The sequence below is a fragment of the Oryzias melastigma genome, linkage group LG11, assembly GCF_002922805.2.
Source record: "Oryzias melastigma strain HK-1 linkage group LG11, ASM292280v2, whole genome shotgun sequence".
Taxonomy (NCBI): Eukaryota; Metazoa; Chordata; class Actinopteri; order Beloniformes; family Adrianichthyidae; genus Oryzias; species Oryzias melastigma.
This window is the reverse complement of record NC_050522.1, coordinates 17,257,927-17,285,041: the sequence shown is the minus strand read 5'-3', so window position 1 is coordinate 17,285,041 and position 27,115 is coordinate 17,257,927. Positions and strand designations below refer to the sequence as shown.

At 45.0% G+C, this 27,115-nt stretch overlaps 2 protein-coding genes across 4 annotated transcripts in view; both read right to left on the bottom strand.

Annotated features, from left to right (window-relative positions):
- Positions 1–911: 911 nt before the first annotated feature.
- ahdc1 (AT hook, DNA binding motif, containing 1) lies at positions 912–20,024 on the bottom strand. Of its 2 annotated transcripts, none has more exons than XM_024258003.2 (6): positions 19,435–20,024; positions 9,337–9,526; positions 7,786–9,063; positions 5,301–7,003; positions 3,520–5,200; positions 912–2,047 (listed from the first exon to the last, which is right to left on the bottom strand). In XM_024258003.2, exons 3-5 carry the CDS (start codon positions 8,959–8,961, stop codon positions 3,526–3,528), a joined length of 4,554 nt encoding a protein of 1,517 aa, XP_024113771.1. In that variant the 5' UTR covers positions 8,962–9,063; positions 9,337–9,526; positions 19,435–20,024; the 3' UTR covers positions 912–2,047; positions 3,520–3,525. The 2 variants fall into 2 exon arrangements, with proteins under 2 accessions (XP_024113771.1, XP_024113789.1); XM_024258021.2 differs by having other exon boundaries at positions 9,369–9,526.
- Positions 20,025–21,156: 1,132 nt separating this feature from the next.
- yrk (Yes-related kinase) overlaps positions 21,157–27,115 on the bottom strand; it is a 19,507-nt gene continuing 13,548 nt past the window's right edge. The window contains exons 7-13 of one of the 2 annotated variants that reach the window (XM_024259766.2): positions 26,886–27,035; positions 26,237–26,401; positions 25,228–25,407; positions 24,205–24,281; positions 23,973–24,126; positions 23,731–23,862; positions 21,157–22,571 (exon numbers count right to left, since the gene is read on the bottom strand). In XM_024259766.2, coding sequence (XP_024115534.1) covers positions 22,363–22,571; positions 23,731–23,862; positions 23,973–24,126; positions 24,205–24,281; positions 25,228–25,407; positions 26,237–26,401; positions 26,886–27,035 — 1,067 coding nt within the window. In that variant the 3' untranslated portion in view covers positions 21,157–22,362. Of the gene's footprint in view, positions 22,572–23,730; positions 23,863–23,972; positions 24,127–24,204; positions 24,282–25,227; positions 25,408–25,713; positions 25,870–26,236; positions 26,402–26,885; positions 27,036–27,115 lie in introns of both variants that reach the window. The other variant, XM_024259770.2, reaches the window with a different exon arrangement.

Genomic DNA, 27,115 nt, shown 5'->3' with positions numbered 1-27,115 from the left:
CATCTTTTTGCAATCATAGATGCATGCTTTGAAGAAAACTGGGGACTTTGCAAAAGTTGTCTGCTAAAACATGCTGAATGTATAATTTATTTGGATCTAGTAAATGTTAGATTTGATTTTACTTTGCTTTTAGCATTTCTCAAGAAAATATCTTTCAGAGATAATGGATCCTACTCATTTGGGGCTGTGAATGCAGCACAATTCTCTAATCATGATTAAGATCAAATGGTTATATTACCAATAAAAAGGAGAACAAGAATCTATAGAACAGGTTAGCCCCTCCCCGCCCTGTCTGTCATGTCGTGTTGTTGACAGAACATGCCCCCGTCTGCCATACAGTGGAATGTCACAGCAAACACATTTCCTCTGGCCATGTCTGAGTCTATTTAGTCAGCCTGTTGACAAACTGTACACAATCTGCAGTCAGCAAACGTCCCCCATCTGCTTTGGTTCCCGTTCTCTTTGTCTGTCTGGCACATTCATGCATGCACACAATGCGCAGATGTACAATGTTTGCTGCAAGTTTTGCTTTGAGGACTGCTTTCCTTTCCGCCCAGAGACACCGGCCTCTTTTGCTTTCTTGATTTAGTGTTATTCCCCTTTTTTTATGGGACGGGGAAAAAAATGTTCAGCTTTGTGCATCTTTTTGTCTCAGCGCCTTTGAAAAACCTCCTTTTTCTAATTTTCTCAGTCTGGTGTGGTTCTTTCCCCTCCAACATCTTCCACAGGGCTCGTACTCCTCATCCATTCCTCTCTCCTCCCCTCCCCGTCAAGCATTGTCCTCAACTGAACTCGCTTGCTCAGTCCCAGACAGCCCAAAACTCATGGAGGCTGCAAATCACGCACTCACAGGCACGCACTCCACTGCTCTGTATCTCATAAGGAAGCTCAAAGGAAGACAGGATTACCAATGGCAAGAACATTATGTGTATTTAAATATTTTTCACCTTAGATACATACATGATATTAACAGACTTGATATACAATTTTTTTTGTTCATCACAAAAACCACCAAACAACACAAGACCACAGAAAAAGAAGGGAGAGTGAAAGAATGAACAAGGCCCCGCCAAAATGTTGGCGTCTTGGGAGTTTCACTCCTTTCGACCCCACAGGCTAGCACACACACACGCGCGCGCACGCACACACAGATAGAGAATATGCACACAAATACATGCATCAGTGCAGTCACGCAAAATGCGTCTTGCATTCGCACACAGAAAATAAAAGTCTCTTTGGGGCCATTGCGTAATATCAATGTCTCCTTTCCTTGTAGCGAAAACAGCAAAAAACACAGGATGTTGAGTCTCCATACTGCAGTCCTCCCCCTCCTCACAAAGCAGAGAAACCACGGCATAACACACAGATGACAGGCCTCTGGAGCAACAAGAGGCCCCCTGGTTTGTAGCTGGAGTTGTATGTACAGATGCTGGTATTTTCAAGAGCAGACATACTCGTATGAGACACGACACAGGAGCGCACGGAGCAGGACGTCGGCTCGGCTCGCGGTATTTTAAAGAGTTGTAATTTCGGCTCAGGTACGGCTTTGATTGTGGCACAAGACAGTTAAATGATCGGAGTGCAGAATGGTTGCTGGTTTAGCAGAGGAGGGGAAGTTGGGAGACAACATAAAAACATATAAAAGCAAAACAACAATAAAAAAAAAAACGTTTTAGGAACAAAACAAGATTTGGTGAAATACTGCATGTTATACAGACTCAAAAACAAAAGTATTTTAGTCCACAAGTGCGTCAGCTCCTCTTGGTCATTCTCTCATTCCAGTGCAGAGGGTGCTCACATTTGATTTCATGTATTTATGGCTAGGTAGTGGTCAAATCTGCACATGCATGTTTTGCGTGTGTTCGTGTATGTACATGCTTGGGTGTGTGGGTTGATCTTGATTGTCAGTGCTGGAGAATTAAAGCTTTACTGTCCAAAAGCTGGCAGCTAAATTCTCACCCTTCGTTTCACAGTCTCTCACAAAGAAAGTCTCCTTTAAAAAAGAAAGAAATGTTTGCAAATCTGTAAAAGCTTGAGTTGGATGCACCTGAGGAGGGACAAAAATCAAAGAGAGAAGAAATTAAAATGATAAAAGGCTGCAGTGCAGTATTTTAAAACTATACAGAATGAATGCTGAGCCATATTTCCATTGTTTCATTGCACAGATTTTCATAAAAACTTACAATCACTCATTTATCATCCTCAGATTACCCTGACACCCGATAGTAAAGAAGCCACTGTCCCGTCACCCTCCCTGACCCGATTGTCACATGATCATTGCTAATAACAAAAATAAAACAGATCTCTACAGGGAAACTGAATGAAATGGAGCAAACGATTAAAAAAAGTCATCAGAGCTCAGGTGGAACTGCAGGAATTTCTCTAGTTATTTCTTCTCGACACTGCTGTGAAGCGATGCTCAACTCTGATTCTTGTTTTTACTCAAACGTGTGCATGAATGGTCAACCCGGTGGTGTCGTGAAGTCTAAAATAATTTCTGGTAAGAGGTGGATATGTTAATAAGAGTCCTAAACAAAAGCATGCATGCACAGTGTGAATTATCAGAAAGTTAAACTGTTGGCCGGATGTGCTGCAGTGTTTATGTTTTTTTTATTGTAAAACAAACTTTTATACATTTTAGTGACATATTTTTACTGTTATTATTTTTTATCACACAAATTAATACTAATTGTTTTAATATTGTAAGGAAAATGTTATAATTTACAAAAAGTTTTGTAATTGATAGTAGTTTCTGCCATTTTTCATTTATGACTAAAGATCCACTCCCATGAAAATTAAACTGTGTTTAGAACATGTTTATGTTGCATTTTTCTCAAGATTGAGGACATATTTAAAAAAATTAAGCTTAAAGTTGCATATCTGTGTATTTATTTATTTAAATTGTGAATCAGGATGAGAGGGTTGTAGTTGTAAAATCTAGAGTCGGGGGGCCACAAGCTCTTTGCTCCACTCTATTCTGATGCATCCACATGCAGACGAATAGATCCATAAATGTCTTTGTTTTCCTCATCTGAGTTGGTATCTGGCTCAAAACTGTACAGTTGAATAGTTTTAATATTTTTTGCCATTTTCTTTGCACCAGTAATGTTGCCCTGGTTCACACCGGACGTGGCAGCGCTGCAATGCAGAGTGTGCGCGGTGTCTCGGTATGTCTCAGTGTCTGTCTGTTTTTTGTGTGTTGTGTCTTTGTGTTTATTTTCATCTTTACAGTCTTTTTAGATACAAAAATAAGATCAAATTTGTCAATCGCGGTCTTTCATTGTGAAAAACTGGTTATATTTTGAAAATTGATCGAATTTTCTCATGTGTCTTCGGGTAATTGGGGTAAAACAAACTTAGTTTAATCAGTAAATGTAATTCCCTGTTTGTAATTTAGATATGAATGAAAGACGAATGAAATAAAACATCTTCTTGATATGTTCTTTGTCGGACTCTTCCTCTAATAATCCATGTGTATGATTCTCAGGAAGAGGCTTAAATGCTGACAGATCCACTCACCTGCTGTTACAGGCTGGTGACGCTGAAGCTGTCATCACTGGCTGTGTCCAGAAGCTGGCACAGCACCCCTCCACCCTGAGTCACCTGGGAGGGGTAGCGGTGTCCTATGCCCTGGTAGGATTGATGGGGCAGGGAATAGCCACTAGCGTCCTCTTGGTGAGACGAGGGGTCCAGAGGGGGTTTGGGGTAAGGGGAGAGAGGCGAGGGGCCCTGGCAGAGGCCTGCACTCAGGGCATGGGCTGTCAGATCCCGCTTGTTGGGAGTCATGGCAGATGGAGGGCTGCGCTCCTCGTAGAGAGCAGGTGTAGAGTGGGAGTGCAGGCTGGGACTAAGGTTCGGGTGTGAATGTGATGGGTGGTGCGTGGTGTGGTGGGGTTGGCTGTTTGAGTGGGTGAGGAGGCTGCCCTGGAGGTGTGAGTTGCTGTGTGAGCCCAGGTTTGTGTGGAGCTGGGTGCCGTGTGGGTGCGTCTCACTGGGAGTCAGGTGCGCCTGTGGATGTGCCGCCGGACTGGCGTGAGAATTAGCGTGGGTGTTTCCGTGAGGACTTGTGTGCGCGTGCACGGATATGGGGTTTGAGTGGGGGCTGGGGCTGCTGCTGTGGGATGTCTGTCCGTACCAGTAGGGGGAGCCGCAGTAGTTGGGGGAGTCGTACTGCGAAAACTGGAGGTCTTTGGGAGGGGGGCGATGGGAAGGGCTGAGAGCTGTGCTGCAGTGGGGAGTTAACCGTGGCGAGGGGGAGCATGAAGGTGAGAAGGTCCTAGATGGAGCGAGGTGATAAGACTGAGGAGGCGGAGTGGGCTTAGGAGGATAAGGGGGGGATGAGACGCTCGGTGAAAGAGAAGAGCAGGACTCACCGGGGTATAAAGTCGGATATCGCTCCTCAGAGGATGGTGTGGAGGGGTTGGCTGAATAAGGGGAGGGGTACTCACAGGGTTCCTGGAGGTAGCTGGAAGGTGGAGCAGGGTTTGGAGTCGTCAGTGGAGAAAGACTGCTACTATCTCCACTATAATAGTCCAACCCCTCGTGAAACAGACCAGAACCCTCGGGACCTCCAGCTGACACCACTTGCCCGACTCCCGATGCAGCGACAGCTTTCCCCCTGCCTTTGGACCCCGACGGACGCTCCCTCTGACAAGGAGATACGCCTCCCCTTCCCCCTCTAGATCCCCTGCCTCGACTTCCAACTCCACCGCGCTTCGATCCTGGAGTAGGTGTTGGGGAGGGACTGGACGGGGAATCGGAATGCAATCCAGAACCACCCTCTTTCTCCAGTAGATATTCAGCGCGTTTTCTGCGACCTCGGCCAGGTTTGCTGGTTCCCCCACCTTGAAAAAGGACATTCTGGCTCCAGCTGTACGACGGTCCCGAGGCGCTGTCATGCCAGTCCATCATCAGCTTTTCCAGGCTGGAAAGGCTGGACTGACCCCTCTCTACGCTCACAGACGCAGCCTCGCTCTGCTTGTATGTGACGCCGGGGACGCTGGGGGCACTGACGGTGGCCGTGGAGCCAAGATGGGAGGAATCAGACGAGGACTCCGACAGGCTCTCGGGAAAGGGTTGCCGCTTGGCCTTCTGGGGGGTGTAGTTGGAAATATCCAGGATGTCTTTCGATTCATTGGAACCGTATTCACTGTAGCCGTGGTACTGAGAGCCGAAGCTGTCCAATGGCCATCCGCTGTGTCTGGAGAATAAACAGAAAATATATATCTATAATGAAGTTTATGAAGACAGTGATCTGTCACCATTCTTTCTAGGAAAGTAGACTATAATGACGGAGTTACCTGTAGCTCCACTGATTGGAGTTGTACTGCTTGTAGGTCTCTGGGGAGGAGGAGTTGAAGGAGCTGCCTTTGGCCAATGACATATACCCCCCTCCTCCAGGTGACGTGGGTCCCGTTGACTCCCCCCTCACCAAGGAGGAATGGCTTGCTGACGGATATCCGCTGTAGCCCCGCTTGGCTGCTGCGTGGTAATTAGAGTAACTACCTTGACCAACAGGGGGGGTCTTACCACCATAAGCAAAGCTGCAGTCGGAGGACCTCTGTGGGACTGCAGGAGAGGAGCAGGAGTAGCCCGACGAGTAGGGGCCGTACGATGCTGGATGGGGGGAGCTGGGGGAATGTGAGAGTGATGGAGGGGTAGATTTGGGATAGGTTGAGGTGGTGGGGGATGTTTGGGCCATGGTTCCGTAGCTGTAAGGAGTCCTGGCGGTGGAGCAGTGTGCCTGAGCTGACCCCTCCATGCCAGAACTGGCCCCTTTAGTGTTCCACTTCAAAAATGCAGGAGACCAGCTGTGACCAGCAACTGGACTGGATGGCTCATATCCGGGCGTAGATGAGGCTTTGTGTCGGCCCGACTGCGAGGACGAGATGTCCAACAGGTCCGAGGAGTCATCGGAGTCCAGCAGCGACCGAAAATATCCAGCAAAAAGACCCTGTGTGTCCTCCCCGGCGGGCCCACCCCCTCTGCCTCCGCCTGGACTGCCGTCAACACCTCCCAGCCCCAGCTCGCATGAGGAAAAGCCCCCCCTTGAAGATCTGCAGAGTTGAAAGCCCCCCAAACCTTTCTCTTTGTGCATAGTCTCTTCCTCCCCCCATCCTCCTGCTCCGTTGGGCCACTCCTGCCCCATGGGCATCCCTTTAAACACGCCGTTTTTTCTCATGCGTCTCTTCTTCACGATCTTTTCGATCCCCAGCTCTGTTCCCACCATGCCGCCCCCCCTGCCCACCCCTCCCACACTCTTCCCCCTTTTCCTGGGTAGCCCGTGTTCCGACAGTGGGCCCAGTTTCCGCTTCTTTCCAATCGATTCAAAAAAGTCACTGAAGGTGTTCTTATTGCACTCGCTGCCCCCGAGCCTGCCGGCCGCTCCCCCGCCTCTTCCGATGCCACCTCCTCTGCCGCCTCGTGGACGTCTAAACCCAGTGAGTTTGTGGAGCAGGGTGGATATTCCCGGGTTCTCCAAAGGGACGTGAAAGCTCTCCGGCTCACTGGGTGTCCAGCAGCGAGGAGGTGAGCAGCGGCCGGTGGCGGGGGGCTGGCGGTTTAAAAACGCCAGCTTGGAGAGGACATCTCCGTACTCTATTTTCACATCATTTGTATCATTCACATAGGAGGGATAAGGAAGTGGGAGTTTAGTCCGACGTCGCCTGCGTGGCTTTTTAGGCTGCTCTCCAGAAGCCCCAGCTACCACCGGGTTTGCAGGCTCCACCTGTATTCCTGGCAGCGCCTGTTTGGGCGGTCTACCTCTCCTACGTTTGAGAATAACCGGCAGTTCTCCAGGGGGGAACATCACCATAACACTTTTTCCGTTGTTCTTCATGCGAAGGAGAGCCGTCGGCTCTCGGACTGCGTCAGAGCCCTCCAGAGTGCTATCGTTGCTTTTCTCCACCCCTGTTACCGTCTCCACGTTGGAAATTTTGTAGCTCTTCTGTCTGCGGCTTAAGCTTACAGGAATGCGCGGCACCTTGACAACAATCTTCCTCACCTGAGAAGCAGAGAAAACAGTTTAAAAAGTACAGCAGTAAATGGTGTTAACATGTAATAAAAGAAACATTAATTTTAAAGTCCCACTCCAATTGTCTTTGATCTTTTTAAAAGCATTCCCAGGAATCTTTTAATTTTGGTTTTGGTGTTTATAGCCTAAATCAAAACATCGCCTCTGAGTCATAGGCTAAATTTTCTTTATCTATGTCTTGCAAAACAATAAAAGTGCCATTAGCATTTTTATTAGCGGAAGAGAAGAGTGGTTGATATTTCAGAAAAATTTAGGAACAAACACCAAATGTAGCATGGATGTACCTCAAGATCCCCTCTTTCAGAAGAGTGAAAAATCCAAGATGGCAGCCATTTGAAAGATGGTGGCCGTACACTCAATTATTACAAAAAATGTCTAAGGCTATGTCCGAATCCCCCCCCCCCCCTCACTATACTACTATGTAGTTGGGGAGTATGGAGAAAATTCGGACATAGACTATGTCTATCTGTCCCAGTCTCAACAGCATAGGCTGTTAATTCACAAAACACAGTCTTTTAACTTGAGAGATACCTACAGTATATTATATACATTTATTTATTTTGGATTTTCTTGTGGCAAAGGTGAGTTTCTTAAATAGGGGATCCTAAGGTACATCCATGCCAAATATATACCACAAAATGCATGCTTATTTCAATAACTGGCTTCACTAACTTGTTAAAAACACCAAAAACATGATTTTCATTGGAGTGGGTCTTTAACCAGAATGGCATAGAAGCATTTGGGAAACGTACACCAACAAAACGCCCTCGTCTGCTGTTGCTGGAAGGACACCCCCCCAGTTCTTCCTTGATCGCCAACACAGGTGCAGGGGGGGTGGCGGTAAATGAGTGAGCAGCAGCAGCTTGCTGGTACATCGCCTGGGCTGCCTGACGCTGTCTCATTACACTCTTAGGTCCTGGTTTATGGGTAGGTTTCACTGGAGGTTTGCATCTGGATTTCGGACCTGGTTTATGCCCAAGTCTGGGTCCAGGTTTAGGCAGAGCTTTGGGAACCGGTTTAGGTTTGGGTAAAGGAAGAGCAACAGCGATGTGACAGGTAGGTGTGGGCAGAACAGCTTCCACAGGTGGATGCTTTTTTTCTTTACCAATGGCCACCTCCTCTTCTTTAACCTTCCAGATCTTCTTATCCAGTACTTCATCCTCCTTCTCCCCTCCCTTATCTCTTCCCTCTTTTTTTTCATTTTCGTCTACGCCTCGGCGCAGGCGGGAGGATTTGCGCAGGTGACAGCGGAAGCGAGGACGGCCGGAGCTGCGGAGTGCATATTTCTTTTCTGTCTCTGCGGGGAGAGAAGAAGAGTCTGTGTTTGGGTTTGGGGCGAGACAAAGGGTCGAAGGGGGCTCTGTCTCCTCGACCCGTTTGGGGCCTGCCAGCTGATTGGTGGAGGCAGGATGATTGCCAAGTGCAAGTGACAAAGGCTGAGGTGAGGTTGTGTGCATGGCCTCAGATGTGAAAGTTTTGGTCAGTTCGGAGCTTATGGAACTCGGATGAGTGTTAATTTCCATATGTCCAAAATCATCCATGTGCTGAAAAGCCTGTGCGTGCACGTCTGGGTCCATGTGTGTTTGCATGCTCTTGGGTGTGTACTCCAATGTGTGCCTCTCCGCAGTCGCTTGGGTCTCGGTCAGCCTCTGCCAGCATGTGCCGTGCTGAAACCTCCTCTGCAGATGGACGCCGTTGGCTTGGGCAGACGGAGGGGTGGAGGAAGTGTCATCTGGAGTCGCGGCTGTCAGTCCATCACAGGAGTGATCCTGGAACTCCCTCTGCAGCACGAGCTCTTCGGACCAGAACTCAGGTCCCTCCAGCTCCTCAGTGCCCGCTGCGCAGACCCTCTCCTCGGGCCAAATTTCACCGTAACCCACAGAAGGCCCAGGCTGCCCAGAATGTAGATGACCTGACAGGCCGCTCATTCAGTGTGCGGTCAGGTAAAAACAGCAAAAGATGCTTCCAGATGTCGTGAATGAGTGTTTTCTGTGTCCTCTACAGCCGGAAAGTGCAGAAGATTCACACACCTAGGGATAGAAATGGGTAATAAAATCAACCACAAACTTCGTTACATCACTGTTGAATTAAAATCATTGAATCCAAACCCTGTCTATTTATAAATAACACACCGGTTAACATGCTGCACATACAAATCTAACTTTTGCAGCCCAGATGGAAATTTACTTGTTAGATAGTTGTTAACATATCTGGCAGCAGGCCATAAACCTACTCTATAATGCACCCCGTCTTATTAACTGTGCCACCCACACAGCAGCATTACAACATTAGATTACATTTACCATTCATATCCTGCTCAGTCGGATGCTTTTACCGAAAAGGCTGAGGCGCTGATTTTGATTCTGGGTTGAGCCTCACTCTGTCTGCCTGACTGGCTCTGTTCTGCAGGGGATCATTGGGTCATCAATACTGCAGTGGAGAGCTCACATACTTCTCTCTCTTCCCTCTGCTTCTGTCTTTTGCCCATGGTTGCTACGGCGAGAGAAGGAAGGACACAAAGACAGACAGACAGAGGAAGGGACAGAGGGTTGAAGAACGTTGGGGAGGTGGAGCAGAAAGAAAAAGAGAATAGGAGATTAGTATATGATGTCAGACCACGCATCAGGCCAGACAAGAACCAGTTTTTTTTTGGAGTGGGCTGCACCATCTCCCATCATGCACTTGCTAAACTCCAGGGAATGACTTGAATTATAATTTTTTAAATAAGCTTTAAATTTTTTTGTTTTTAACAGAATCAACAGAGTACTTTTAATCATATTCACATTCATGCTGATGAGGATTGCATGCATGTTTTTCATATATCTTCAGCTGCAACAAAATTAAATGAGTGCTAATGGTTTACATAAAAATCATCAATAAAATAAACAAATTCACAAAATATCACAAATTGCCCAAACAATGTAGATGTTACTCGGGATTGGTTTGTGTTGTGTCAACGATCACTGCCACTAGGGGGCAGCAAAGAGGCAATGAGTGGAGAGGTGTTGAAAGGATGAACAGATGAAGGTGACACAAAGACAGGAGTGATGGAAAATGTATAGGAAACCCAAAGGAGAGGAGGGACATCTCTTCTGTGTCACTCAAAGAAGGAAAGAAGATTTATTTAAAAAGAAAAATTGGACCACGTGGAGATGCATGTGACTGCAAGCTGGTCAAACACAAGCACGCCTGCAACATTTGAAAACAGAAATGCAGAAATGCTGGCTCCAGCACTGTAGCACGCACTCCACATTCAGGAAAATTACATCTATTGTCAGATCTCTGCCTCTCTCTCCAACATATGGCTCTGATTAGGAGGGAGGAAAAGAGGACGGAGAGCAAGAGAAAGAAACCGAAAAGGATGAGGGGAAGAGAGAGAAAAAAGGGGATTGAATGAATGGAGGAGAACGCTGACAAGGTGAGAAGAAGAAGAGAAAAAAAAACGGGGAATAATCAATATTGAATGGATTGTCAGAGGCGGACAGTTTGGAGACAAAGTTGAAGAGGAGGATAAAGAGGAAGAGTGGGAGAGTTTTGGGTCTGCACACATGAAGTGGAGCAACCTCTGTTGCTCTGAGGAATGACACAACTGGGACAGACAAGCATGGAGCCTAACACACACACTACACACATTTCTTTAACCCCCTCACCCCCCCTCCGCCTTCATGCCCACCACCACCACTGCTCCCCTTACTCCCATCTCCCCCGTTCTCACTTTCTCCTCGGTCTAATTAACAGCATTCATTAATTAGGGCTTCATCTGACCACTTTGTGAGAGACGGAGAGGAGCACATGCTTTAATTAAACATCGCATCACATGTGCTTCCACATAAGAGAACACACTGTCACTCCCAGACACACAAGCGACACATACCAGCACACACATGCAAATATACCCCCGCAGCTTCATCCTCCCACACACTGATTTACACATAAAGACAGACACGCCACACACACACACACTTGTACACGGACATGCACAAAAACAAAGACGCACATGCAAATGCCCCTCTCCTGGGCTCCACGGGGGGCACCCTGACAGGGTTTCGATTCGAGCCAATCAATCCCGCCATGATTCATTGTTTAAGCAAAACACTCCTGGCATCCATCAGCCGCCATCGCCACATAATCATACGTGTTGTGGTACGTTTTGCTGTGGATGGCTCTGGGGCTTTGCAACACACAGTTGTGCAGCATTGTCTCGGCGAAGAAGGGAGCCGATGGTGTGCTCCGCTCCCACATGATGATCCGTCGAATTCACAAAGAGAGGCTCTCCAAAGAATACTGTTTGAGCAGTTCTGATCTTGGGAGATGTTTAACTTTCTCAAAGTTTTTCCGTCTAGAAGAAAAAGGTGGTGGAGCACGTGTGAGGGTGTTCGCACACAGGACAGCTTCCTGTTCGGGAGACTGTCCTGTTGGGGGGGGGAGGATGACTCTGTACATTGTAGTTGTTCTGGCACATCTACTTTCTTCATATCTATCTTGTTGGCACAAAGGCTTGCAGACTCCCAGGCCTGCCAGCAGAAATCCTCAATGAGGAAGTAGACCTTGTGTGTGCGTGCGTGTCTTTACTTGTGCACACACGTGTGTGTGTGTGTGCATGGGAGCGTGCACATGTGTGTCTTCCAGGGTGTGTTTGTAAAAAGCACTCAGTGAGCTCTAACGGGTGTGCAGTTGTTGCTAAGAGACAGGCAGCAGCACTGAAACAGCATGGGGTGGGGGGGCATGGAGGAGAGAGGAAAAAGAGAGGAGGTGAGGAGAAAGGGGGGGGGATACCAAGAGACAGATAAGAAGAAAGAGGAAGGGGGGGGGGCAGACAGATAGGGAAAGTAAGTGTGTGCGAGGTGAGGCCAGAAGAGAGGGAAAGGTGGGAAGGGGGAAGTGGGTCAGGGGGTCCGCAGAGACTGAATGACACCGCGCGGAAATGCAGCTAGCATCACCGGCGTCGCTCCTCCACCTAAACCCTGATGCAACATCCACCTCCTGCTCCGATCGCATCAAAACCATTCAAAAGAGTCTTCTGAGAAAAAGATAAATGAATTAAAAACTTTAAACTACAGAGTTAAACTAGAGCTAATAGGAAGGGAAAAAAAAATCTCCAAAGTTCCGTTAGAAATTTTCAGAGGAAGTTGTTGCCTTCAACCAAATCAACCTGTTTTGACAGTCAAACTTTATATGAAGAATAATGTGGAGGAGCACCACCTTAAAAGGTTAAGGACGGCGCACAAATAGATGACAGGGTTATAAACTTTAAATGTATGGGGTGAGAAGCTGAGGCGCCTGAGAATCCACAGCTGTTGCATCATTTTGTTAGAGTTGCTCAAAGGTGCAAACAACAACAAAAAACGACAAAAGTCTCAATAAACTGACACCAACTTGGAGAAGACTTTGTGAAATGTTGAAATGGAGTTTCCTTTTAATTTTTTTGGATAAAATGTTTGCTTTTAATCAAATGTAGATCGATTTTTTGACGTAAAGCATGTTTTTATGTGCATCTGTGGTGCCTATTTGGACACCAAGCTCACTACTTTTTTTAAACTTTTTTTTATACTTATTTATAAATATGAAGTCACCAATTTCACAAAGTGAAAATCTGATTAAATGTTAGGACAACGATTTATAAATCTGCTGCGTTCTGGTGAGGAAAACATTGATGGTTTGTTTAAAAATTACATTTAAACTTTTTTTTTTTTTTTACAAAATTTGTTCAAACGCAATGCATTGTGGTCTATATTCTTAGTGTGCATTGATGCACACTGGTTTTTCACTGAGAATTCTGGGAGTTTCTAGAGCATTGTTTTAGAATTGTACATTCGGACTGCACTACTTAATGGTGAACGCACTATATGGTGCACTATGTAGTGAGTAATGAAGGAATTTGGACGCACGTTGCACGTTTTGGCTTCTACGTTCAACACTTATGCAAGTTTTTATGTCAGTTTTTGGGCCGCATACAAAAGGCGCAGTCATTGAATGATAAATAAACAGCTATTTGTCAAAATAAACATTCTTACTCTGATATATTTTTCTTACAGGTTCATTCTAATCCAAATAGTTTTTTTCAAGATGTTTTTTCTTTGTCTCAAGTTATTCAAGATCCAAACTGACCAATCAGATGCCTCAGTAAGAGCATGTGGTGAGTACTGGGCCCCACCCTGAACGTACAGATTCTCCCAAGCCCACTTTCAGGGGAAGGGGTGTAGACTTTGAACAAGTTCACTCCTGATTGCCATAGAAACATTGGCTATGTTCAACTTCCCTCCATAATCCCTAACTATTAAAAAACTAAATAGTGTCCTGGATTTTAAAAGATATTCTGAGACCATGCTCACTACTTTTCTTTTTTTTTTTAAGCACCGGATATGACTTTACCGATTTCACAAAGTGAAAATTGAATCAATACAAACATTTTAAAATGTCTATTTGTAACTCCATTGTGTTCTGATGATTAAAATGTTAATGGTTTATTAAAAATTACATTAAAACAATGTTTGCATAAATTGTTCGATTGGGATGCATTGTGGTCTATATTCCCTAATGTGGTGAGCATTGATGCACACAATTTTTTCATGAAGAATTATGGTAAATTTCTCGGACACTCGATTTTAGAATTGTGGATTTGGACTGCACTACGCACTATATAATGAGTAGGGGAGGAATTCGGACATACCCATTGACTCAGACCGACTCGAACCAATCACTGTCATCTGGCTCCAACATGGCGACGTTGGTATCGCAAGAGAATGGCGACTAAATTGGCTTCATTCTGCTGGAGCTGGAGGAAAAGCATTTTTAATGGGTGACGACGTTCCTCCTCTGTCCAGTTCTCTATGTACAGTCAATGGTAGTGTCAGTCCAGAGAGAGATGTGTCTGTGGTGCAGCGGTAGGGCAATCGACTTCTAATCAGAACACTGTGGGTTCGATTCCCGCCTTGCCCGCCCATGTGCTGAAGTGTGTTTGGACAAGAAACTGAACTCTGGTGGAAGGTTGGCGCTATTGTTCAGCAGCATCAGTGTGTTAATGTATCTGGGAATGTAAAAACACTTTGGGCCTTCAAGGCAGGTAGAAAGGCACTATAAAGTACATGCCATTTACCATTTAATACCATATGCTAAAAGCACATTGAGGAACCTGCCTCCACTGTGTTCTTGAACGCACATCACATGCCTGGTGTGTATGTAGCATTTAGAGAGCTATTATTCTTTTTTCTGATTTGCTTTTTTGTTTCTTCTAGTATGCTGCGTCATGCACATTGTTGCAAATGTTTTTTAAGATGAAAAAATTGCAAGTCACGGGAGTTGTGTTGCATTACAGAAGAGATAAATCAACTTCATTGATCCCAACAATATCCTTTCCAACTATTTTTTAGCCTTGTTTGTGTAGAATGAGTGTATTATATTCTGTGGGAGACTACGCTTACCTGTCAACATAATGCACTGCTTTGGAACTACAGGAGCTCAGATGGGACAAACCACATTCTAGCCCCACATCTGGTCTTTATGCACATTTTCTCCCAACTTAAACCCTCTGAGCCAAAACCAAAAGACCTGGGATTCTGAGCTGCTGTACAACAGAAAGTAACCAACCACCCCCCCTCCACCCACAATCTCCTTCACTCTGACCTCCCCGCTCAGCCACCCCCCCTCCCCTACTCCCTGAGAAAACTACCACTACCTCCCCAGCTGCAGGAAATTCCTAATGATCTCCATCATCAGTGTGTGTGCTGCATCTCCTGCCAAGAGCAAGCTCGCGCACGCGCAGCAAAAACACGCACGCAGGGAGATCAACACACATGTGCAGACAAACAAAAAGGCAGACAGACGCTCAGACTTCACACGGAGCAGATCCACTGGCAGCTCAGCCAAGGATGCACACAGGGGACAGGAAGAAGTAGCTCATAACGTAAAATCAGGACCTCCCACACCCCCACTCTCGCGGTCTACCTGTCTCTCCTATCGTTTTACATAAATGCTATTTTAGGACATGGGAGCAGTGATACCCTCTTCCTTCCTCAGCCTCACACCAATTGTCTTACTCACAGCTCCTCCTCTCATCCCTCTAAACCGCCCCCCGCCCTCCAACTCCAACTTTCTCAACAACACAGCAACCCCCCCCTGCATCTTCAGCCCCGCCTGACACCCCCCCACCTCCTGCAGGCAGTTTCCTGGCGCTGCTGATGGCAGGCTGAGTCCTCACGCAGGTCATGTGACCAGCCGCGCCAGCTGGGAACAGGAGTGAGCACATGTGTGCGCGGGAACAACACACGGGGATGTGTTTTGAAACAACTGGAAACACATGCAGGCACAGGAGGTCCTGACCAAGTATTTTAGGTGCAAACAGAGGAGCACACGCTACTTTGAAACCACATGTGTTATCCGGCGCAGTGCTCTGGACCCCGGCGTGCTTTCAGACCTTGAGGCCAGTGAGTTGGAGAGGGGCCTCTGTCTGTGCGGCGGCCCTGACTTCCTGACTCCTCCTCTTCCCTCCGTACTCCTGTTCCACAGTTGCTGTGGGAAACGCTGCAGCAGTGCCCGTTGCCAAGGAGAAGGCTGCTGGCTGTTTGAACAACAATGGCCGCCTTGTGAGCATTCCAACTGTAGGTACTGACAGCTCATCAGCCACAACCTCGCCGTGCACACCTCTTGCTGCACACCGGTCTACCCCTCCAGCTCTCGCTTGGCCCCCGAGTCTGAGCGCAGCAACACGTTCAGACTCCAACACAATGAGGCACATCTGTGCACGCTCTGAGGAATGATGACTTCCACTGAGAGGATAAGAAACCCCTCCATCCCTCTGTCTCTCCTTCTACCTGCATCTCTTTTCCATATCCCTCCTTCTCACACACAGTGCGCAGTGCATTCATCCATCTTCCCCCCCTCTTCTTGACTACTCTCTGTCTTTTCCCCTCTTATCTCCTCCTCTCTCCTCCCCCTCCACAGCCCCTGGTTTCACTCCCTTTCCGTCTCAGGAAGTGTGTTCTCACTCTCTCACACACACACAATCTCTCCTGGAAGGTAGCGATTCTCTCCGTCCCTTGGGGGCAGACACTTCCTCGGAGAAGGAGGGAAAAGGGAGAGAAGAAAGGGAAGGCAGAAGCGAGGATGGAGAAGGATGAGGGGAGAGAGGAAGAGTGAAAACTGGATTCACGGCTGGGATTTATAGACAGACCCCTTAGTGCTCTGATTATCTGCTCATATTGATGGGACGACACTGAAGCCACGCTGGTGGAACACAGAAACTGCACTGAAGTCAAATTAGCTTGCAGTGTTTGTGTGTGTGTTTTGTGGGGTGGGTGGGGGGGTTCTCTGCTTATCCTCTGACTCACTGTTATCAAACACACGTACCCAGACATATTTTTTTCACAACACAACTCTAACACACACAAAAACGAACGCTCACAAGAATCAAACTCACTGTAAGGTGTAATGATCTGCAAATTGGTGTGTGTGTGTGTGTGTGTCAGCAGGTGTGCGTTGACTACCAGACAGTGAGAGGAGATGCTTGTGGGTCTGTGTGTATGTGTCTGTGTGCGTGTTTTCCCCATCTCTCGCTCCTGTTTAATAATTGAGCTGATTCTGTCCAGCTTGTTAGGGAGGTACACAGCAGCTTCACACTCCGTCTTTCTCTTTCTCTCATCCTCTCACGCGCTCCGTCTATCCCTCCTTCTCCCTCCACCTCCCCGCTCTGTCTTCATTTATCACTTTTTCTCCTTCCTGACCCCTCTGTCCTCCCTCTATTGCCCCCCCACAGCTCTCTCTCTCTCCTCTGTTCCTTTGCAAATCTCTCCTGTTCTTTGACCTCTCGCAGCTTCACCCTCCTTCCATCCATCCCACTGCCCTCCATCATCCCTCTCCTCCTGCCTCGCTCCATCCTCCAGAGGTGAGAGGTCGGCTCTTCCTCTCCGCTGTCAGACTCAAACCGGCTGCAACCAGCCTCGCTTCTTGGAGTGGGGGGTGGGGGGGGACAAGGAGAAAGAGGAGCCAGGTGAGGAAGGACATACAGGAAGGGGAAGGAAGGAGGGAGAAAAAGAAGGTGAGGAAGGGACTGACAAAAAAAAAAGAGAGTGATGAATGGGGGCAGAGGAGGCTGAAGGAATTGAGAGACGAGGAGGGGGGGGCGCTTCTTTTGAGTCACTGCCTTTGGCGCGGAGGAGCCGTTTTATGAATGTATCGTGTGGGAGGTGACAGAATGGAGCATACAAACACTGCTCACACTAATGCTAAATGGCTGTTGTGTGTGTGTGTGTGTGTGTGTGTGGGAGTGGAGCCACATTTACCTGCTTGTGGGGAAATCTATTTCACTTCAGGTGATTTTTAAATGAATACGGCAAAAAAAAAAGCCGAATTCTTAACATCGGGGATAAAATAATACCTAATTATTTCAGTTTGGAGGCGCAGCAAAAACATCCAAAGTGCTAAAATACCCAGAAATATCTTTCCAATTTGCAGAAGAGGTTAAAAAGTAAAAAAAATAATAATTTTTAACAGCACTGCAGCATAATCCTCACTGTGTTCTCCAAGCCATCTGCTGACAGCTAAGGCGGATCCTTAAGAAAGCTCAACCAACTTCTTCTCCTGTGTGGAGATAAAGAGGAAACTGCACCAGAAATCAATTTCTGCAATGTTCGGGACGATTTCAAAGTTTTTTTTATAAAAATAGGAGTCATCTGCTGTATTTGTTTAAAAGAAGAGGCGATTTTTTCCCTTTTGTGAATATTTCAGAGAGGTGGGTGAGGCTCACAGAGCAGTGCGGTGAGTGCATGGCAGCTGGGAGGTAAATCAACAGGGAAGATGAGATGAAGGTTGTTTTTTTTGCATTTTGAGCAGATTAGAACTAGAAAAATGCTAGATTTCTATTGTTACTTTATTTGGTGCTTAATGCTAAAAAGAAAAGCTTGAGTTTGCATTGGGGCACATAAGGAGAACCAACTTCACCTTCATCTATGATGAGTTGAAAAACTCCAAATTCAACAGGTTGCATAAAACTTCACCGAGGAATTCAGAGGAAGTCAAAAAACTTGTGTGTGCACACATGTATGTTGGAGTCCGTCTTTTCCATCTCCATGACGACGTCCATATCAAGAGGGCGTCTGACTACAGCAACCTGACATGCTGATTGGCAGAGAGAGGAAACAGGTGATTGGTTGAGCGGTTGGCTGTCATATCAGCAGGGTGTATCTTTGTGACATTGCGAGACACACATAGCTCCACACACACACACACACAGTTTGGCTTGGCTGTGCCGTCAACCTTACACGCCTACGAACTGCAGCAATGTGCAAACAAAAGGTATGCTCCCCGCACGCACTTGGCAAGCGTGCACGTCCTCGTGCGAACGCACTCACACAGATCTAAGATGTGCTAGGTGTGCTGACCCTGCCAATGAGGACAGGAGGAACATCAACTGAGCTACAAGGCCGTTGCTATGACAACTAGCCCCGCTCACACAGGTAGAAAGCACAATAGGCCTAAGCTGTTATATGTTCACATTCTCTCTGTTTGTGACACACACACAAACCCACACTTTTGCACGACAACACGTTTAAGACAAGTCTTTCAGGCAGAGGCTGAATGTCAAGGAAAGGCCATTTCCTTTTCATTCCAGCACTCACGGCGCAGAAATTTCACATCATGTCCAAGTGGGGGCTGCAAATGAGAAAACTCAGCCTTCAATCAGTGGCTGAGGGAGCGTGAGACTGTCTGAGGGAGACAGACAGGCAGACAGACAGAGCAGCACTCTGCATACTAACGCCACCTGCATCCCAGCACTTGCTCTTAGGGGCCTTCAGGTGGTCACTGATGTGGACTCCTCTAATCCCCCTCCTTGGACCACACAGAGGAGCTGATAATGACCACCACGCTGGCTCTGCTGCCACTGCAGGATGCTGCTGCTGCCTGATTTCTCCCATGCAGACCCAAAGCTCTTCAGGTCTGCATATATCAGTCCACCAGCAGAGGTTTGGGCTCACAGCACAAACCTCTGCAAGGTGTCACTGCTCTGCATCAGACAAGTCCCTCCACAGGTAAGCCCTGTGGAGACAGCAGATACATAAAAAAAAGAAGAAAAAAAAGGTGTGTGCTGCTGCCTTATCAACAGAGCGATAAAAACGCCAATAATTCTCATTGGAGGAAGAAGAAAAAAACAGGTGGGGATTTACAAGGTTTTCTGCGCACAAATTCAACCAAACTGCGCAAGTGTGCTTTTGTTTGTGTGTCTTTGTGTGTCATCTCATTTGTAAGTACACACGCTGCATGCCTACAGTTAAGCCGAGATGACCCTGCAGCACGAGCAGTGCGCAACCAGACAAAAACAAGAGAAAAGTGCAGACAGATGTGTGCCGCACAGCTGTCTTAGTTAACAGGGTGGTTTCAGTGATGATAGTCATATAAGGTGTACTTACCGGGAGGAGAAGACAAAGTCTGATGATGAGGGGGGGCGCTCCCGCTGCGCGCTGGAGGTGTCAGCGCTGGCTGGTGGCGGTGCTCACTCCTCTTCTCACCCGGGTCACGCAGCCGCTGGCGAGCAGCATTTCCCCGTCATGAGAGCGAGCTCCCCGCGTCGGAGGAGCAAGTGTCCTCCCACTTCAGTGGAAACGCCGCTCCAGCGCCGCCGTCTCAACAGAAAAGCCGCACATCAATCTCTGCACCCACAATTACGCGAAAGAAAGACAAAAAAATGAGGGGTATTTTTGGGGGGAAAAAACAAAAAATAAAAAAGGGAGGTTCTGTCACAATCTTCTTCCCACTGAAGGCGCTGACATGCCCGCGCTGAAGCCCCGCGCAGCGCCGCCGCTGACAGCCTCGGGACTCCCCAGAATGCGGGAGGCGAAAATCGACCGCGCGCCTCTGCGATTGAAGCTCTCTGTCTCCTGTGCGCCCCAGCTTCGCTCTGCCGTTTCCAACGTGCCTGACTGTCAGAGCCGTCCGGGCACCCGTAGCTGCCTCTGTACCCACGGGAAGTGTAGTTCGATAAGAAAAAAGGCGAATTTCTAAAGATTTTACCTTAAAAACCCTAAAAAAAATAAGTATATTAGCTACAATATTTTTCCTTAAAATAAATGTTTGCAATTAATTGAAACCATAAATAAACGAAATGACATTTTTGATCCAGTATAATTAATTTATTATTACAATTATTAAAATTATTACAACCGGTCTCAGGTATTTTCACCTTAAGTTTATACAAGATATACTTCTTGTGTTTGCTTTTTTTATTATTTTAAAAGCATAACAAATAGATTTTCTTTTTAAATTCTGTAACTTTATTTTTTGCAAACTTTTGTATGCTGGTACTTTTCCTTGAATAGATTAAAAAATGCATATTCTTGGTATGGAGGACTAAATGAGACATTATGAAATAAATATAATTCAATGATGTATATATTTCTTTCAAAGTGTCTCATTTAGCCTTCCATAACTTAGCAACATTTTTGCTGTCATATTTATTTATAGTTTTTTGTCATATTTTGTTCTGCACATTAGTGGAAGTAACATAGCTGTCAACAGAACTAGCTTACATTTAAATATATTTGAAAAACTTTTTTTAAATGTTGGAATTATCACAATTTACAAATGATTTTTTGTGTACATTTCTAATATCTAAAACACAATAAATGTATTGCAAATGGCATCTTAACCCCTTGACAACAAAATATATTTTCAGCAATTAAAAAAAATCATAAGGTTTATGCTTTGTTTTCAAGAAAATGCTAAATTAAGGTACTTTTGGAGCCAAAGGGATGATTTGCATCAATGGGTGCGGGGCAGAGTCTTATTTCCATTAATTAAGTTTTTTATTTAAATAAAATACTTAAAAATGTTTTATTGTGTTTATTTTAGAGATCTATCATGCTATAGCCACAAGAGGAGCCCCTGTGCCTGTCCCCAGCCTGGAAAAAATACTGGGTTGTGTCAGGAAGGCCATACTGTGTAAAACTCTCTGCAAAATCACCTTTTCTGAATCAGTGAAAGCTGATTATTTATCTATTCACCCTAGCTATTATTATAAACAAACATACGATTCAATGAGAGCAAATCTATATCTTCATTACTCTTCATTTCACCATAAATGGTGCCAAAAATGTTCAGAAATGAACCAAATAAAACCCAATAACACACTTAACTTGGAAATAAAGATATCTAATTTTTATTGAGGAAATGACATGTAACGGTTACATTCTTGTGAGGGAAAACATCATTTAAAGCACTCTCTCCATATGTTTTCCCCTTCATGTGTGGCACTTTGCCCACCAAACTTCACAGGGATCAAAAAAAGTTGACTTGATATCGCATCGTTTCCATTGCACAACTGAGTTAAATTAGAAAGATAAAGACACCGCTCATACAAAACTGCTGCAGAAACTTGTCAAACGTGTAAAGCGCACGCCGTCTTCTCCTCAGACTTTTTAAGCACAGTAATTAAGGCATGTTTTGGCAGCAGGGTGGAAATTAGTGAAAAAAAAAAGAAAAACGCCAACATGTATGCCTGTTTTTCTTAATCGAAATAGCAATTAACTTGAAATTATTTCTTGGCTCAACTTCCTGCCGAAGAGTGAACGCTGTAAATGTTTTTGCATATAATCAGATTGATCCACATGGGTCATAAAATTACAAATGTTTAAAGGAATAATTTTCTGGAGTTCAAAATAAAAGCCCATCATAATCTATTAGACATTTGTTGTTTTATTGGTTATCAGCCTTTACAACATCTTTACTATGCTTTTGTACTGACGGATAAGTCCTTAACTTATATTAAAAGAAAACCTCCGAAACAAACTATAATCGTTGGAGGGTGAAAAAAATAAAAATAAAAGCCCTATTGGAAAAAAATTTCAAAATAAGTGAGGCTGTTTCCAGCAACACCTGAAAGGGTCATCCTGGATCAACCAACCTGTTGCACTGACATGTTTCCCTGTTACAAAATGTTTCCTCTTCGGAAATCCGTCAATCTGCCGAAATGTTCTTTGCCAAAGGTGAAATCAAACGACTGCAACAAACATGGCAGCTGAGTAGATCATGTACCCACTGGACCTCCCCCCACCCCAACCCAATCATCTACATCTTCTTTCAGTTTCTTGTTGTCATGGTTACAGAGTAAAGCAACATTACTGCAAGGCCCGAACAGGAGAGTGGAGACTCGTCAACGGGGATAACAGATCCGTTCGGTGATCACAGGAAATGAAGTGGCTTTAAAACACTTTTTTAAAAAAAGTCAATGATATGTATCTTCATAGGAGCGTAAATCCAGTACAAATATAGCTAATGTGCTGCAACATGTCTGTCCCTGTATTCGTATGCCTGTCTGTCTCCTTTCAAAGCTGCATGTTAGGTCACAGGTTTTCTCCGGGCTGATACTGTGGCTCTGTGGCGGTGAAATAATCCTCCAGGAAGGACTGCAGGTACTCGAAGGTGTGCCTCTCATCAGGCTCCCGCCTCCAGCACTGCACCATCAGTTCATGGAGTGAGGCCGGGCAGCCTGGGGCACAGGGCATCCGGTATCCCCTCTCCACCTGCTCCAGAACCTCACGGTTGTTCATCCCTGGCAGAAGGAAGGAAGCATTTAGCACATCCTTTAAATTGAATTAAAAATGTTCATTTTGAGCTACCTGCTTTCTAGATGAAGGTATTTTGATTTAGATTCCTTTGACATTTTTTTCCGTTTGTATTTTTTTTTATGTCTAAACAAGTCTTTATACGAGACAGAATTAGACACAAAGTATCTGTGAATGAGCTGTTCAAACTTTAAATTCCTGCAATGAAAGAATTAGAACTTGTCAAAAAGTTCATAAAAACATCTAACTTTAGGAGGCCAGTTGACTGATTTACATTTATGTAGAAATTATGAAGAATTTTCTTTACTTCTGGCATAAAATTATGTAAATATTTTCTTTTATTATTTTTTTCCCAGACATACAAGCTCTGCCTATAGCCCATACTTGAATTGTATTTATTTTTCTTGACTAACTGTAGATTTTACCTTCTGTTGTTTAAAACCACAGCTCTGAAGCAAGGCAGGAGGTCAATTTTTGTTTGATTCATGCAAAAATCAGGCGACTTGCACACTTTTTTGGTGCAAATGTGTAACAATGGGTTGCAAACAAAGGATCGACACAAAGTTTGTATTACCATTAACCCTCATTTCCACTGAGTAGTCCAGTCCGGTAAGGAGGACGACAGTCCAGTGTGAACACCTTATGCTAAATCCACGTTCACAAACTCACGTCATGCTCAGTGGGAACATACTTCCACGGAAATTTGTCGCTGTACTTACAGAAGGTGAGTGCTATTTGTGTCGTTCATCATATAACATAAAAACAAGTGTGTACTATTTTCATTAATATGCATTCTGACTTTACAATAACACTGATCTGTTTGGAATCAGAAAAAGATCCACAAATCTGCAAGTTCTGCACCTTGATTTAGCTCATGATGCAGCTTCCTTTTCCTTTGGGTTTCTTTCTTTCCATCATCATGTTTTAAGTGTTTTTATTGGTCAACAGCCTTTTGATGAGGTGTAGTTTGGAGTAAAAATCCTTTAAAATCAGCAAAAAAAAGAAAATGTTTGAGCTGAAGTGAGGAAATTCCTTAAAACGTTTCAGTTCACTTAGCATTTGCTGCGGACAAGGCGTGAAAGAAATCCTCCCAGGACGGGATTAATTAGTCTGTCTCTGCATAAATAAGCAGGAGTCATCTGGTACCTGGGTACGGCACGCGTCCCTTAGTGATGAGCTCAGTTAGCAGGATGCCAAAGCTCCAGACATCCGACTTGATGGTAAAGCGTCCGTAGAGAGCAGCTTCAGGAGCTGTCCACTTGATGGGAAACTTTGCCCCTGAAACCATGGTAACAGCGAAGACAAGTTGTCATTCAACTGAGATGGTTTTTATCTAAAAATGCTCTCTCTGTCAAACCCACTGGACATTTAGCCTCACATCCCGTTACCTTGTCTGGCTGTGTATTCATTGTCCTCGATGAGCCTCGCCAGGCCAAAATCAGCAATCTTGCACACCAGATTGTCTCCAACGAGGATGTTGGCTGCCCTCAAGTCACGATGGATGTAGTTCATCCGCTCAATGTATGCCATTCCAGCTGCAATCTGTGCAAAGAAACAAGTGTTCCAGTGTTAACTCTGCCCTTTCTTTTGCAAATCGGAGCTTGTTTGGCATGAACTCACCTGCGCTGCCATGTCCACCAGCTGAGGCAGCTTCAAGTTCTGCCCCTCTCCGTCCTTCAGGAAGTCCAGCAAACTTCCTACAATTGACAGAAGAAAACTGATAATTAAAAAAGTCAAGACTTGTGATTTTTGACACAAAAAACATCAAAAATGTGACTGAAAGACTGATAACAGTTAACAAAAATGCAATGAAGATTTTTACACTTTATTTTAATCAACACTGTAAAAGGTGAAACATTGGATCAATTTTTAAAAAAAAAGTGCAATTTGTTACATTTAAACAGATTTTTCTAATCAAATTAAGTGTGTAAGTTGAGTAAGCCATCAACTCAAAATTTAATTTGAGGAAAAATAATAATTTCAAATGTAACAAATGACAGAAATTGTGTTAATTGATCCAACGTTGATTTTTTTCAGTGTAAATATGTGTTTATCAATTTTTATGGACTAATTTTTTCACAATCTGACTATATATAAAAATCAGGATGGTTCATTTATTGGAGGAAAAAAAGTGAAATAAAAGTACAAAATAGAAAACAAAAAGCATAAAGTATGCAGTTAAAGAGTATAATCCGCAAAGCAATGGATTTAACATATTGTAGTGGTATAATGATGCATTTATATACGATGCAATATTTCACATTTTAGTTATGCTTCAAAAAACAGTTTCCTTGGAACTGAGCAGGACAAACCAAAAACTGCAGCTAAATAAAACATGATTTAAGTTTGAAGCATTTCCAGTCTAGCAAAGGAGACAGAATCAGAATTTCCTTTAGTAAAAAAAAATAAAAAAATGAAAGATGGAGTTTGTGTGAATGCAAATGCACTGTTTTATGATGTTATTGCAACACAAACTTGAGATTAAAAAAGATTAAAAGTATTAAATTATACTTGTCTTTTCATTTCTGTTCTGCTCTAATTTTTAATCAAATGACTAAGAGAATTGTCCTTCCTTTGCAGGTGCAGCTTCATGTGCTTCAACCCCCCGCCGTGTCAGAGGTGCCACTTTTCTCAGCCCAGTACCTTCGCTCATGAACTCGGTGATGATGTAGATGGGCTCCTCAGACACGACGGCGTAGAGCTGCACCAGCTTGTCGTGCCGGAGTCTCTTCATGATCTGAGCCTCCTCCAGGAAAGCCTCGGGGGACATGGTTCCCGGCTTCAGAGTCTTCACTGCTACCTTGGTGGTGCCGTTCCACATGCCTGGCATACAGAGGAGTGGATGTTCATGCGTGTACTTCTTGCAGCTTCAGAAATGCATCGAACTGTCACATGGTTAAAATCTCCTTCATATTGTGTTATTTTGGAGAGCATGCATGAGGTGATAAGAAGGAGGGGAAGTGAGAGAAAAAGGAAGTTTATGTTTCTTATGTCAACATCAGTGGCAACTCAGCTCAGTCAGTCAGTATGTAACATCTCTTGTGTGAACACAAGCAAACGAGATCCTGCAAGCGCTACATCCCCTCTCCGCCTGCAGGGGGTACCAGAGGTCAGCGACGGTAGTCTCACCCATCCACACGTCTCCGAAGCAACCCTGTCCCAGCTTCCTCTGCATGCTCAGCGTTTCCCTCGGAACCTCCCAGGCGTCCCGCGCGAGACCCATGGTGAGGGGGATGGAATTGGGGCAGGGCTTTGTTAGGTAATAACACAGCCCATCGTTAGTACCTGAAGGAGGAAGAAGGTGCCGAAAAATGGAGGAAGAGTGGGGGTTAGGAATAGAGAAAGAAGGATGTAGTGATGGGGAGGGGGGGTAACAAAAAGTGATGTGAGATGATGGTGCATGCGCATGCAGACCGGGGAGGCCAGGAAAACACCTCAGCACACCTGAATGTTAAAGGGAAGTCACTTTTACGTCACTTTCAATTCATTTTAAAGTAACTTTAATGTTAAAAAAACAGATGCAAACAATAAAAAACAGGAAAAAAAAGTTTTATGTTGATGTTTAATCAATGAATTTAAATTCAGGTGAGCTTCAGCTGTCATTTTCCTGTGATTGCCCCTCCGACACTTTTCACCAGCCCTCCAGTCCTACCCATCCAGACTTCTCCAAACTGCCCATTGCCCAGTTTCTTAATGAGCTGCAGAGATTCGCGGGGAATCTCCCACATATCCTTGGTCTTGACTGATAAATCGGCCAGCTTGGGCATGCCCCGCTTACAGCTGCCAATCAAACGGCAGCACAGTCCTGCCGCTCTCTCTGAGAGGGAGCCGGAGAGACAGACGGGTGAAGACAAAAAAACAGAAGCAAAGGAAAACAAACACAACAACAAAGACAAGTGACAGCACAGAGGTGTGACACAACACAAGCTTGCTGTCATTTTTGACTACTTGTTGATTAGTCTGCTTTTTCATTGTAATATGATGACCAACCACTAGTGGGCAGGCCTGCACTGAGAAAAACAACAGGAGGAAGTAGAATACATTTAAACTCTGTATAAAAAGTCCCCAACACTCTCCTCTTTGTTGGATAAAAATAACAAATAAATCATGAATTAAAGCCACAAAAAGACAAATACAGATTCACAAAGAAAAAGCAGAACAAACATAGAAAAGCAGCTTCTAATGCAAATGTTTTGATTAGGACACTGCGTACCACTCATTGGTGCTGTATGTTGCAAATAAAAGTCATTTTTGAGTTGATCTACAAATAATTAAAGCATGTTTTAAGTTCTGAGTGTTACCTGTGTAATGCTCTACCAGCTGCTGCACTGTGTCAAACTGGGATCTCGTTGTGATGTAGTAGCCACCGTTGTCTAATTTACGAATCTTATAATGCTTGACGTGATCTCCTTTGTTGTCGTCCCAGTCGCGGATGGACAGAGAGTATGCACCTACCAGACGGAGAAAATAAAGGTTAGAAGAGGGAAAAAAAGTCAGTTGAATGAGTAGAGGGGAAGTGGTAACACCTTTT

Coding starts and splice junctions, on each gene's coding strand:
- ahdc1 (XM_024258003.2), bottom strand. CDS start 8,961: ATGAGCGGCCTGTCAGGTCATCTACATTCTGGGCAGCCTGGGCCTTCT. Junction 7,004..7,785: donor GACGAGGGCGTTTTGTTGGT/GTACGTTTCCCA, acceptor TCTGCTTCTCAG/GTGAGGAAGATTGTTGTCAA. Junction 5,201..5,300: donor TCCAATCAGTGGAGCTACAG/GTAACTCCGTCA, acceptor TTTATTCTCCAG/ACACAGCGGATGGCCATTGG.